The 13728-nt window shown below is 39.7% G+C and overlaps 1 protein-coding gene across 1 annotated transcript; it reads left to right on the forward strand.

Annotated features, from left to right (window-relative positions):
• Positions 1 to 539: 539 nt before the first annotated feature.
• On the forward strand, positions 540 to 13277 carry os9 (OS9 endoplasmic reticulum lectin). Its single transcript, XM_079460787.1, has 15 exons — positions 540 to 738; positions 1134 to 1310; positions 3160 to 3223; positions 4538 to 4614; positions 4773 to 4871; positions 5050 to 5251; positions 5579 to 5731; positions 6460 to 6566; positions 6656 to 6695; positions 6841 to 6932; positions 9285 to 9509; positions 9583 to 9817; positions 10462 to 10668; positions 11352 to 11461; positions 11750 to 13277. Exons 1-15 carry the CDS (start codon positions 589 to 591, stop codon positions 11885 to 11887), a joined length of 2076 nt encoding a protein of 691 aa, XP_079316913.1. The 5' UTR covers positions 540 to 588; the 3' UTR covers positions 11888 to 13277.
• The last annotated feature ends 451 nt before the right edge of the window (positions 13278 to 13728 follow it).

Raw genomic sequence — 13728 nt, forward strand, 5'->3', positions numbered from 1 at the left:
AATTTACATAGTTGTATTTATTTGTTGCATTCTAGACAAGCTTTAGGCCTATGCTTTTTACAATCTGCGCCTCAGCGGCGTTTGTTAATTATCCGACATTTGCTTCGACTTATTCGCATAAAAATAGTTTTAAAGGGTTGGGGAGAAAAACGGCAATAATGGTCGATGACTAGTCTGAATAAATATCTGTGAATTACAAATGTAGTAAAACAGACTTTGAATGTTCCGTATGAATTGTGCTATTTTATCTTAAGTATCCTATGCTAATTCACAATTTCCGACCATCACATGCGTTCCAAAAATGGGACTGACGTTGCATGGGTTGCCTTCAGAACGCAGTTCTGACTCAACAGTGCCTCCAAGAGGCAAAAGCACAACATTACATTGTCTCAAGCACAGCAGGTCCAATGAACGTCAATTTCGTGGCTGATAATGGAAAGATAGCCAATGAACACACGCTCTCATCTTGACTGATGTTTCCACTATCCAATCAAATCTCAACCTTTTATAACGTTATCCAATCCACGTTGCCTGGGCACGTACCAAAATAAGTCATTTTACAACGCTAGTTTGCGATATGAGAGGACCATGGCTCCCTCCTTAACTAAATGGTTAAGAGGATTGTATGTTTATTTCTTAACGTTTATTTTGTCCGCGTCTGCTTTTTTAAATTTGGAAGAGTTAAATGAAATGAAATATGGAATACAGATTCTGCCCTATCCTGTTATTATGGGACAGGTAAGACTCTTGGCTAATGGCTCCAGTTAGCACGAGATGTTTGTTTGCTAATACAGCTGTTATCTTTAATCACATTTAGACAGAATGTAGGCAGAATCCAACAGTAAACTGCATATATATGAGAGCATGGTGACGTTTCCCATTAAATCCACTGTCTGCTGGTTTTACAGGCTAGTAAAGCAGGTTAAGTAACAAGTGGTGGAATTAATCTGCTAATGTGACAGCAGGTTATTATCTCTCCGAACGGTTCTATCTATCTGTGCCTGTTTATAACAGTCATATGCTGACGATAATATATCGCATTACATTGAGCTAAATGTAACGTGCTATCTTTCTGCCTGGTTCTCATTTTCTTTTCTCTGTTTCTGTCATTCTCTTTCTGTTCCTGTTTTTAGATAGAAGATGTGATGGTGGTTTCCAACAAATTCAAGCAGCTGTATGAGTGTCGTCTGCCAGCGCAGGCAGTTCGCTTCCATCAGGACCCAGTGTCAGAGCCTGACGTGCAGGGTTACAATGGTCCGGGAGTCCCGGAGCTTCTCACGCCCATGCAGACCGCCGACTGCCTGATTAAGGTTGACATCTCGCAAACCAAAACAATTTAGCGCAGAAACATTAAAGGGGTAGTTCACCCAAAGATCATCATTTACTCACCCTCGTGTCGTTCCATACCTGTATGACTTTCTTCTGCAGAACACGGTACGATATTTGGAATATCTATGGTAATGTCCCCCACTGACTTTCACACAAAACTATCAAGACATTTCTCAAAATATCTTTGTGTTTGACTGAAGAAACGTCATACAGGTTTGAATGACATAAGGCTAAATAAATGATGACTTGGTACCTTTGGTAAATATGAGGATTATTGTCAAAATAAATCTGCATTGCTTCTCAACTTTATGAGTTTTGAGAGTCATCCGAGTCCATTCCTCCGTCAAGAATTTCTCCAGATCCTTCAAATGTTGGTGCTAAATCTTCTTCAATTCATCCCAGTCAGGTTCTAGGGTACAGGTCAGGGAACTGCGATGGCTATGGCAGGACCTTGATTTTGTGTTTAGTGACCCATTTTGTGTTCATTTGGATATTTGTTTTGAACCAATGTGCTGAGGGAAGATCTAACTTTTGACCCATTATAAGATTTCTAGCAGAGCCAGTCAAATTAGATTTTTTTTATCTGTTGGTATTTGATATAATAGATAAAGCAGCGTATCTGAACAAGATGTCCAGAACCTTTGGTATGAAATTATGGCCAAAACACTTAACATCTGCAGTATATTTAAATGTGGACACTTTTTATCCCTGTTTGCACCAAACCTATATTGTGTTATTGCTGCCAAAAACTCTTTTAATTTCATCTGGCCATAGACCCCAGTCCTGTTTGTCAAACTAATATGGTGGGGTTTATTTTTGCATGAGAGCAGAAGATTTGTTTCTTGAACAGTGTCCCAAACAACTTGTGGTGGTGGAGGTGCAGTTTTCCTTTATTTTTAAAGTAAAGTAATATAAAACCGTTGCAGTCCACACCCCTGTGCTAATGGTACAGCGCAAATGGCAAGACAAAAAAGAAGCAAAATGGTATATACGCTCTTTTCATTTGTTTAAATGATCATTTGTTAAGTCACAATTTAGTAAAGGTAAAATAAAAAAATTAGAGAAAATTGACAACAATCCATTGACAAAAAAAAGATAAAAACAGACATTTTGTTACAATTTTTCATTTTTGTATTTGCATTGTATGGTCTGAAAATTGAATTGCGAAGTGTTACACGGACCTATATTCTTTGGTTTCCCCCATTGTGATGAATGATTAAGGGGGTTTGGGCTTTTTGTTACTTAATATTATTTTCCTGTGCAAAAAGAAGTCAACATGGACAACATCATGTTCCTAGTCACCTTGTTGTTTTTAGGAAATTTTTATATTAATGGGCATATACCTGGGAGATATTTTACTCGTAAGAATTTCTAGGTGTGCCAATAATTGTGGCCAGGGTGTATTAGAGGAAACACATTGTGATATTTCCCCTCAATTCAAATTGTTTTACTTAAACTAAATTTAGGAATTTTGTAGATCTTTTTAAATAAAACGAGAAACGATGATTTATTTTTACAGCCGTATTTGCTCATATTTCCAAGGGTGCCAATATTACACTACTGAATGTGCACTACTTCTGATAGACATGAATGACTAGGGTCGGCGCCAATAACCTGGTGGTTAGTGCACCAATATATAGCGCTAGTAGGCTCACGGCGACCCGGGATCGATTCCCGTCTCGTGCGGTCCTTTGGCCTACAGGTTTTGTTTGGGACAATGGGGGGCCTTGATATGAAAATGGTTGAGATGCATTGCTTAAAATTCTTTATACAAAAAAATAAAATGCATGTCACAGTGACCTGCCTTCTTTTTTTTTGTTCTGTTTCTAGACCAAAGACTGGTGGACTTATGAGTTATGCTATGGTCAGCATGTTAAGCAATACCATTTAGAAGGTATGTTCAATCGTTCATGTTATGAAGGATGAATTCAGGTTGATTCGGACACTTTTTGTCTTTGAGATGAACAACTGTTGGCCGATACAAATATAATTTGCTTACTGAACTTTTGTTATTAAAATAGATGCACATGCACATTGAATGTGGTTTGAATCTATTTAACATTTAACAGTCCAATGACAAAGTAAATTTTAAGTATTATAATTACTTTACCCAAAGAATAATTTATGATTATGTTATGCAACTTTAAGGCCATTTCTCAATATTTTTTCTTCCGCTGCCTTGTGTTTTCGCTCTACGTCAACAATAAACGTCAAAGTCCGTTACAAAACTCCAGAACACAAGAATAGAGAACGCATGAAAGTGTCCGGATGTGTTCTCGATATCAAGGTTGCATCAAATGCAGCCTTGCGCGTGTACAGAAAACCGCTTGAGGTCACTGCGGCACGTCCATTTAAGTTTGTTCTTCCGAGGCTGCTTCGCAAGACATGTCTCTACGAGAACACAAGTCTGTCCCTTGCGTTCTTGGAATTGTGATACGGCCTATGCTTGTCACACAGAAAAATTATTCATCTTGCTTCCTCTTCGTCAATGTGTGCTCGGCAAGACGGCAAAGTCATGTTTTACTGTAACTTCAGCAGCCAATCTCATTTGTTGGGCCAAAAAACGAGCCCGAGGCCGTTTTTAAAAATGACGCTTTTACACCTGCCGTTTTTTTACTTCCGTGTGAACACTCACATTGGCGCCCTTTGTTTAGTTACGAGCCGTTAAACGTGGACGATAAACACGCGCGATTATTGTCAGGGTGTGGACAAGCCTTTAAAGCCTAAGATGTGTTTTAATGTCACTTGATAAGGATTGTATGATTTTCTTATAAGATCAGTATTTGAATGCAAGATATTTAAAGTTTACCTGAAGTATACTTGCAGTAGTTCCGCTTTAGCACAATCAAATATGCTTTAATTATACCTTAGCACTACTTCTGCACAATTAAAGTGCATTAAGTACAAAATTAGTTACCAATTTAGTATACCAAAAGTACAGTCGCATGGTATTTTATGAAGTACAAAAAGCGTCAATGGTTGCTGTATAATTACCATGAAATAAATGTATTTTTCATTATAATGTTGTATAATTAATTTTAATATATAACTGGGATTCATGTTATTAAATGTAATATAACTTTTTTCTCGATCTGGCTTTTAGCTTGGCCTTTAGACTTATATAAATTGCTTACATGACATTTACAGAGTTGTTTAAAGTATGCACAATTATTTTACAGTAAAAGCCATTTCATGTCTGTGCCTATAGATTCAGAGATCAAGGGAGATGTGCTCTTTTTGGGATATTATGATTCAGAGTTTGACTGGACTAATGAAACTGCCAAGGTAAAGCTTAAGATTAATGTGCTAAATTTGTATATACAAATTCTCTTTTCTCTCAGTTGTTCTTTAATTGCCTTTTTTCTTGTTTAGAAGGCAACTTAAGTCAAAAAGCACACATCTGTTTTGATAAAATTGTAAAATCATAATTTTCCTGTGTTTAGGCATCTAAGCAGCACAAACTGAAAAGGTACCACAGTCAGTCTTATGTCAACGGCTCCAAATGTGACCTGAACGGCAATCCCAGAGAAACAGAAGTTAGAGTAAGAGAGTCCCTCCACACACACTTCTACCCATAGTCCCACCTGGTCTTTCCAGGTCATGTAGATGTTGTTACCAAAAATATCCTTTTCAGGTCAACCTGCCATCATTAATGATTAATGAAGATTTTAGAAGTGAGCTGTTCATCCCATAAATGTGACTGCTTTTTCTCAATAACAGTTTCTTTGCGAGGAAGGCTCTAGTGACTATATTGCACGGGTAGATGAACCTCAGTCCTGTCGCTACGTACTGACAGTTCAAACCTCTCGTACATGCCAGCACCCCCTCCTCCGCCCTCCCTCAACTGCCAAGCCGCAAGGCATTGTGTGCCAACCCGCACTCAGTGCCCAGCAGTATATGGACTACGTCAAAGCTCAAGTCTGTAAGTTGGAGCAGTTTTACTACATTTAGAGGCTATAGAGAAGCGTTGTGCGAATTATCGTATAAATCCCAGGTAAAGGAGACCTAGAAAGCTTTAATTAGACTTAAAAGTGGTCTGATTTGAATGATAGATACATTGTTCTGTCTTTTGTCTACATGTTCTATTCATGGCAAATGTCTTTGTTACGGAAGTGTTGCCCCCATAGATGAGGGGAAGCAATCAGCCTACATTTAATCATACACTGTACTCTAATTGATGCATTATTTTTAGCACTTGGACATCTGTCTTTGCAGTTATCTTTCTCACTCACTCTCTTTCCGTTCTTAGCCGACACCAAACGTAAAGTGGAGCAAATCTCAGAGGAGCTCAGGAACCTGGATGAAATTTTGTCAAAGGATGAAAAGAATGAGGGAGTTCAGGACGACAAAACTGAGTCGGCGGCAGTCCATTCAGATGAGCCTTCAGTTTCAGAGACCAAAGGTTTGCATCCAGACAGCGATATACAACGCGCTATTCGCGAGTAGCTGGATGCTTGAACATTTGGATTTTACTCGCTTCATTCGCGCGTGAAATTCGCGCCATTCATGCGTGAAATTCGTGCCATTCGCGCGTGAAATTCGCGTCATGGGAGGGGCTTCTGCCAGGCTCCTGTCTGATTGTGAAATGGCGGACATGGATTTTATTGAGAGGGTAGCTGCGCATTATGTGCTATGGAAGGCTGAAGATAGACATAGACTCGTTCGGCACCGTGTCTGGGTCCTTCGGAGGCGCAGTCCTTCATTGTTGTTTCAGATTTCTGCCTCCGCTCGCTATGTCATAAGCACGTCACTACAAGAGCAGGCTCATGATTGGTTAACACGGCGCGAATTTCCGCCAAAGTTCAGATTTTTCAACTCGCGCAAATAACGCTCAAGTGCGTCTATCGCGTCTTTGCATTGACTTAACATGTAAATCACTCGCGCTTGACGCCTCATTCGCACTTGGTGTGAACACACAGTAAGACAAGCAGCACTGTTGTTGATGCTCATACTTGCGTCCTAAGTATTAAACATCAACATGTAACATGTTTGTGTTACTGACACACATTGTTATTAAACACATTGGTTAACTTTAAATGTATGTACATAGTGTCATTTTCCACCAGGTGTCTTCATGACATTTTAATCTCTGCCAAACAATATTACATCTATTTTTTTGTTTTGTTGAAGCTGAAGTAGCTGAGGGGGACTCTGTGAGTGAAGAGCCAGAAGACAAGGACTTCTGGGAGGGAGTTACTAAACCAGCCAGCACAGAGTCAGAAACATTAGACTCCGAGGTACAACACTTCCTGTTGGCTTTACTCCTGTGCAGTTGTTAAATCTCTCTAAAACGGTAAAGGTTTAATTTTTAACAATGATCTTACAGACCCCTCAGGAGCCTCAGAAAAGCTCTTCGCATGATGACGGTAAGAAAACCTTTAAGTGCATAAAATAATTAAGTAATATACATATTAATTAAAATAAATGTACTTATTCAATTTCAATTAATACAATTCAATAAACAATTATGCAGTGTCCACTTTCTTATGTATTATTTCTCTTTTTGTTCAGTATTTGGGGAGGAAAAGTTTAATTTTAAAATCATCACAGACCCAACAGACCTGATGAAGTTTGTGCAGCACCTCAGAGAGAGCAACCAAAAGGTAAATATTGCAGTTCTTGAAGTCACAGGGAGTATTTATTTTCTGTCCACTAGAGGGCAGTGTATCCTGTGGTGGATGTTTGGTTAGGCTTTATTGGCCTAGTGTGTGCAAACACACAAGGAATTTGTTGTGTGTGTTTTTTTGGTTGTGGCCGAGTTGATGATGTTACCTCCATTTTGGAGTTATACAAGTCCTGACACCAATTATCCTTTCAGCTGTCCTAACAGTCTGTTGCAGTCTTCTATCTGATTAGCTGGCTGAGCTAAACCAAACAATTATAGAAGACCACAGAATCGATTCAGTGACAGCTTACACAGTAAAACTGTGTCATCTGTGCATGTGGCAAGTTAAACTTTTTCCGCTGACGAAGAAAGTACAACCTCTGCTGGGCATTTTTCACAATAGAGTCTATGTGAATGTCCCACTTCAGGTCCTGTGAGATGGTAGTGCCTAGGAACCTGAATGACTCCACCGCTGCCACAGTGCTGTTCGTGATGGTGATGGTGAGTGGGAGTGAGTGCAGGGGTGTTTCTCCTGAAGTCCCCTGTCATCTCCACAGTTTAGAGCGTATTCAGCTCAAGGTTGTTTTGACTGCACCAAACAGCCAGATGCTCAACCTCTTGTCTGTAAGCAGACTCGTCGCCATCCTGGATGAGAACGATGACTATGCTGTCATATGCGAATTTCAGAAGGTGCAGTCATTACTGTAGAGGGAGAAGAGCACACATCCCTGAGGAGCACCAGTGCTGATGGTGTGGGTGTTGGATGTAAGGTTGCTCAGTCTCAGTAGCTGCTGTCTGTCTGTCAGGAAGCTGATGATCCACTGACAGAGGGAGGTGGGCATTTAGAGCTGTGTCCGTTTGTACAGGAGGGTATCCAGGACGGTGGGGTAGAAAGTGGAGCTGAAGTCCACAAACAGGATCCTTGCATAAGTCCCTGGTTTGGCCAGATGTTGGAGGATGTAGTGCAGCCCCATGTTGACTGCATTAGAGTTGATTCGCCAGGGTGCTAGGGGATGGGGACTTTTAACTGGTGAAGGCTTTCAGGCCCTTCCACACTAATGTAGGGTTGTTGCTTGAGAACTGGTTTTCCAGCTTTTTGGTGTAGTTTCTCTCAGCCACTTTTATCTCCCTATTCAGTGTGCATTGAGTATCGTCTTTGGACGGGCGAAGCTGTTTGAGTACTGCACTGAACCAAGGTTTGTTGTTTTAAATGAATGGGTAACTGACTCAGAACAAAATATGTAGCTGTGTGTTTATTTTCTTGGTTAGTTTATTGTAAACCCCTTTTACAACCTTGATTATTTTATGCATTCTCTTACTATGCAAACCATCGCCCTCATTTTTTATTATTTTATTTCTGCCACAAATATGTCATTTCTGTTTATTCAGATGTTTCTTAGGTACATTATTTTTGTCATTGTCTACCTGACTCTTGATATAGGCACAAAGAGTCAACAAATGTTGATTTAATATGTAATCCTTGGGCCCATCATACGGGCACACGGCTTCTCTTATGCTGATGACACCGAGATCTACATCTCGTTTCACCCAGACGAGACCACTGTAGCAGCTCGCATAACAGCCTGCCTAGAAGACATCTCAGCTTGGATGAAAGAGCATCACCTCCAGCTGAACCCGGCCAAGACAGAACTACTAGTGTTTCTTGCACACCCCACGGTGCAACACGATCTTACCATCCAACTTGGGAATACCACAATCACTCCTTCCAAAACAGCCAGGAACCTCAGAGCCATATTTGAAGAACAGCTGTCTTTCAATGATCTCATTGTAAAGACAAATGCTATCATGCCGATATTCAACATTAGGGCTCATGTGACACACCTTTTCATCTCTCTCCACTGGCTACCAGTTGAAGCCCGTATCAGATTCAAGTCACTAATTCTTGCCCACAGGACTATCACTGGATCTGCACTTTCACACCCTCCTACACTCCTATACCCTATCAAGAACCCTGCATTCAGAAAACCAGCGGCTTATTTTATATTCTTCTCAAAAGGGCAGTAAATCACTTTCCCGCTCATCCTCCTTCAAAACTCCTTCCTGGTGGAACATTCTTCCTTATACAGTCCGGTCAACCACATCGCTCACAGCCTTCAAAAAACGACTTAAAACCCATCTCTTCTGAAAATAATTGACAGACAAATGAAAAAGAAAATGTACACTAACCATCTCTCTTTCTCTCAACAGGTAGTGGTCTAGCTTTTGTTGAAACTAGTAACTTTGTATTATTGCTCCTGTATGACATATCGCCTATTGCTCCCTGAACTCTTTGTAAATCGCTTTGAATAAAAGCGTCTGCTAAATGACTAAATGTATTGTAAATGTTTAGAACAGGAAAGCCGAGCTGGAGAAAGAGAGCCAGCAGTCAGCTCAAAAGGGAGAGGCGAAGGAAAAAAGAAAGATTACAGAAAGCGATGTGGAAGTGGAAGAAGGAGATGAAAGACTGCTGCAGGAGTTTGAAGAGGAGATGGCTGATATGTCCCCCATCCCGTCCTCTAAAATAGAAGAAATAAAAGAGGAAATGCAGAAAGAGTTTGACAACATAATAGAGGAAGTATGCAATCTACTGCTTGCATAAAGATTACAGTTGGCCATGAATTTGCATTTAGCAGGTGTTTGTTTTCCAGGCCCAGCAGGAGTTGGAGAATGAAGGTCTTAAGGGAGAGTTTGATCGGTCTCAGGCTACACAAACTCTGGAGAACACGCTGGGGAAACTTTTGGATCGTCTTGAAGACAAAAGCGAACATGAGATTGAGCAAGAAGAAGAAAAAAACACAGACGTGCATGAAAACCTACATTCTTCACATACCAAAGAGCGAGGCAATTCAGCCAGCAGCCCAGACCTGGTTCCTAAAACACCAGGTACTGTAAATATAATGAATGGATGCTGAGTGAACAGGTGCGGGTGTGAGTACATGAATGGATGCTTCATAAAATTGCTTGTAACTTTCATATTTGCACCACAGGTATTTAGAAACTTGCATGCGAGCACACTATGCAATATTTGCATTGTATCATGTCTATAAATGTGTTCATAGGTTTTATACAGTGGCCTCAAAAAATATCTAACCATCTGCAAACAAATGATGCTAGTCTGTTTTTAGTAAATTTATAAAGTTGGTTCCCTTCATATTTACTCTGGTGACCAATGGAAACTGGACCATAACAATGGACACTTTAACTGCTTGAACAACCATATTTGTTACTATTCCTCAAACTTATCTAAACTTGTTATTATTTGAACATATTATTTTAAAGCAAATGTCCCTTAGTTTTGTAATTTGGCTATCCAATTGTTCCAACTGGTTTTTTGGGGGCCACTATATTCTTCATTGTATGACAAAGTATCATTATCACCTTTAACACTTACACTACACCCTATCATACTGTTGCTCATTGCTGATTGGGCCATTACATTAATAGAGAGACTATATTATGTAAAATGGGGAGTGAGAATTTCCGCTGTATCTGCGGTAACCTCCCCTTCCCTCTGTCTCTCACCCAAGCCGAAACAGGCAGCAGTGGTGAGGTTAAAGTCAGGGTGACTAAGTATAAAGTGGGCGGAGGTGTGGCTGCAGGAGCAGTTGCCGGGGGCAACAATGATGATGAGGGTGGTGTGAAGGTGCAGGAACTGGGCGAGGGCGACCCCCAGTGGCAGCAGATTCAGGAAGTGGTCAAAGAACAGCTAGAAAGAGCCGGCATCAAGGCCGAAGGTAGGCCGGAACACACACCAGCACACACACTTAAGTGTTCCTGTTTTCCTGTGTGTGTCTTTGTGAGCGGGGGGCAAAGACCAAATTTTTGCTTCTGAAAACGTTCTTCTGCTTTAGCTTTGCTCCAAGTGTTCATTGGTAATTTTCTTAAATAAACATAACCTTTATACTTAATTTTTGTGCCCTTTGAACCTATTTCACACGTGTGGTCTTCGCAGGGCACTTTTAAACTTGGGTGCCTAAAGACTATATTGGGAAACTTCAATCTGACAATGATTTGGGTGTTTTCCCACTTGATGCTGGCTTTTGCATGGCTATAGAAAACCGATCCTTGTCTGCCTTAAGAATGATATTAAAAGGAAAAATAAAGTTATTATGGTGTTCCCCCTTATTTGTCACCACGGGGTATTGCTCCAGTTTTTCAGGTTTTGGATTTGACATAATGTTTATGCCGATAAAACATGGAGGTTTATGAGCATGAACGCCACTCATCTTTATCGCTTCCCACAGACTTCATTAGCTTCTCTGCATGCATCAGTCCTGTCTCTACATCTTTCAGCTGCGTGTATGTGTGTGTGAGAGAAAAATGAATCATCTATGGTCTTCTGTTGGTAAACCATTGTGGCTGCAGTTGTTTAAATGAATTTGTGTCAATATCTAAGGATTTTGGGCATGTTTTTCAGGCAAGATTGAAGTGAAGATTTTAACCCGTAAAACAGCGGAGGAAGCAGGAGATCAGTGGCTTACAGAGGAGGATACGAAGTCATTTAGAGAACTTCTCATCAATCTTTTGGTATATTAATTACTAGTACAAGCAGTTATACAAGTCAAACCAATATACATTAATGAATACATTTATTGATGTGTTAAACAACTGCATGTGTTTATTTGCATATTGTTATATTGAAACACACAACTTGGCCTGTCTGGTATGTTTTCCTTTAAACAGGTCTGTTATGCAGACTTCAGTTTACATGATGTCTGAACATACCTGTTTGTCCGCTTTCTGTTTGTTTAAACGACCACCATTGATGAAAAAGGTTAGTTATGTGTTTCTTGTGTTTGCTCTATTTTCACACAGACTGGAGGCACAGAGGAAGTACATAAAGAACAGAAGAGGCAGCAAGAGTTAGAAAATAACTACAGTTTTGTGTGGGGGGAGAAACAGGATGAGAGCCAGTCGACAGTAAACAGTGATTCTGATGAAGCAGACTTCTAAGAGGTCGACAGACATTGTTCTCTGACCAGAACAAACAGCTGATCAGGCTTCACTTTTCAACCGAGTGCAATTGATTGTCCTTTAGTTATTATCATTGTGGTTCGTCTGTTCTTCTGGAACCTTCTGGTCATATGAACCCTGACGAGTTCAGCCCACTGCCATAAACTCTGATGATCTTCTGTAATCATTGCTGATTTGTTCATAGTGCTGCCTGTTTTCTCTTAATTTATGTACAAATATACAAATCACTTTCATTCTGTGTCCATTCACCTTCACCTTTGAATTGAGATTTGAAAAATATGTTTTTGACATCAACCAATAATTTACCAAGGTTCTTTAAGTATTTGATAGAATGTCCTCCTATCACACAAATACTTGCAATTTATCTGGTGTTTTGAAAATGTAGTCATTGCTTCAAGGCAATATGGACCACACTGTTCTCTTGACCAGACAAATACAGTCACAATAATATTGCTTTTGAGGGTCAAGGAAATCTGCATAAATCAGACACGCCATTAAGTGGTTGGAGTGACGTATGGTGGTAGTAATTATGATTTCTTGCACTTTACTGAGTAAAATTAAGTTTATTTTTCTTACATTTATACATATTTTGCCCATTGGACTGAAAATATTTTGACAGATTTTTTAATCCATTACGAAGCCTAGCCCTGGGCTTTAAGCAGTTTTAGTTTCATTGTAAGGTATACTCTTGTTTTTCTGTTTAAGGGATAGTTCACCCAAAATATTTAAATTATGACATAATTTACTCACCTTCAAGTTGGTCCAAACTTGTATAAAGGTATTTGTGTCCAGCAGAAAAAAAAATATTTATACAGGATTGGAACAACTTGACGGTGAGTAACGTTAAATGATGACATCATTTTTGGGTGCACTTTCCCTTTAGGGTTCTCTTGAGAAAGGCTTTCAAAAATGTTGTAATCCACTTTTAGGCACCATTTCTATGCGTTCTTGGCACTTAAGGGCTGTTTTTGTTGTAAAAAGGTAATAGTTTATTTGACATAATGTAAATGATGTTTCATTATAATCTGAATTGTTTGTTAATAATTTAAGCATACCCTAATTTAGAAAATCCAAGCACATTTGATCTATGAGGGAATAAGATGCTGTTTTCTGCCCTTAAAATGACACTGAAATAAGTGTCATGGGATCACAATTGTCTGTTACGATTCTTGTCTATATAAACAGCAAAAACAAAATAAATATAAAACATCGGAGACTTTCGCAGCTGTTCGCCAGCATAATTGCTTTGTTTATAGTAAATAGCTTATCAATGTGGGTCATTTTCTTTTTAAATGACTCCTCCCCTTCAACTGTCAGTCTGCTGCCAGTTTCACTTTTTAAATCAACGCTCCAGTTGTTTTTACACATCCAATCAATTCGCGGTGAAAACCGCAGGACACGCCCACTTATTTTCAGAATTGCAAGGAACGCAACGCTCAATATGGTCGTGTCCCGCCTTCCCGAAAACGAGCCACTTGTCAATCAGTCAAGACTTGAGACGCAATGTAAGTTATGCAAACATTTGTTAATGTCATGTTTCATTACTGATCGTAGTTATGCTGTTTAACTGCAATTTCTCCAGTGACTTTAGAAAGACGCCCCTTGCCCATTAAAGAAGACAGGGCTGTCGCCTTGCTATAACATAAATAGCTGCCCAGAGGCGTTGCACATGCAAAAATGACAAGACTTCCATAAACGGATTTTGGTTCTACTAAACAAAGGGTTATATTAATCTTGGCAATCCACTGGAAGGAATTCACTAGAAACAATCTAAACAGTACGACGTATAAAAAGTATCTTCGCTCGACATGAGCATATCT

Source organism: Barbatula barbatula, assembly GCF_947034865.1.
Source record: "Barbatula barbatula genome assembly, chromosome: 7".
NCBI classification, from domain to species: domain Eukaryota; kingdom Metazoa; phylum Chordata; class Actinopteri; order Cypriniformes; family Nemacheilidae; genus Barbatula; species Barbatula barbatula.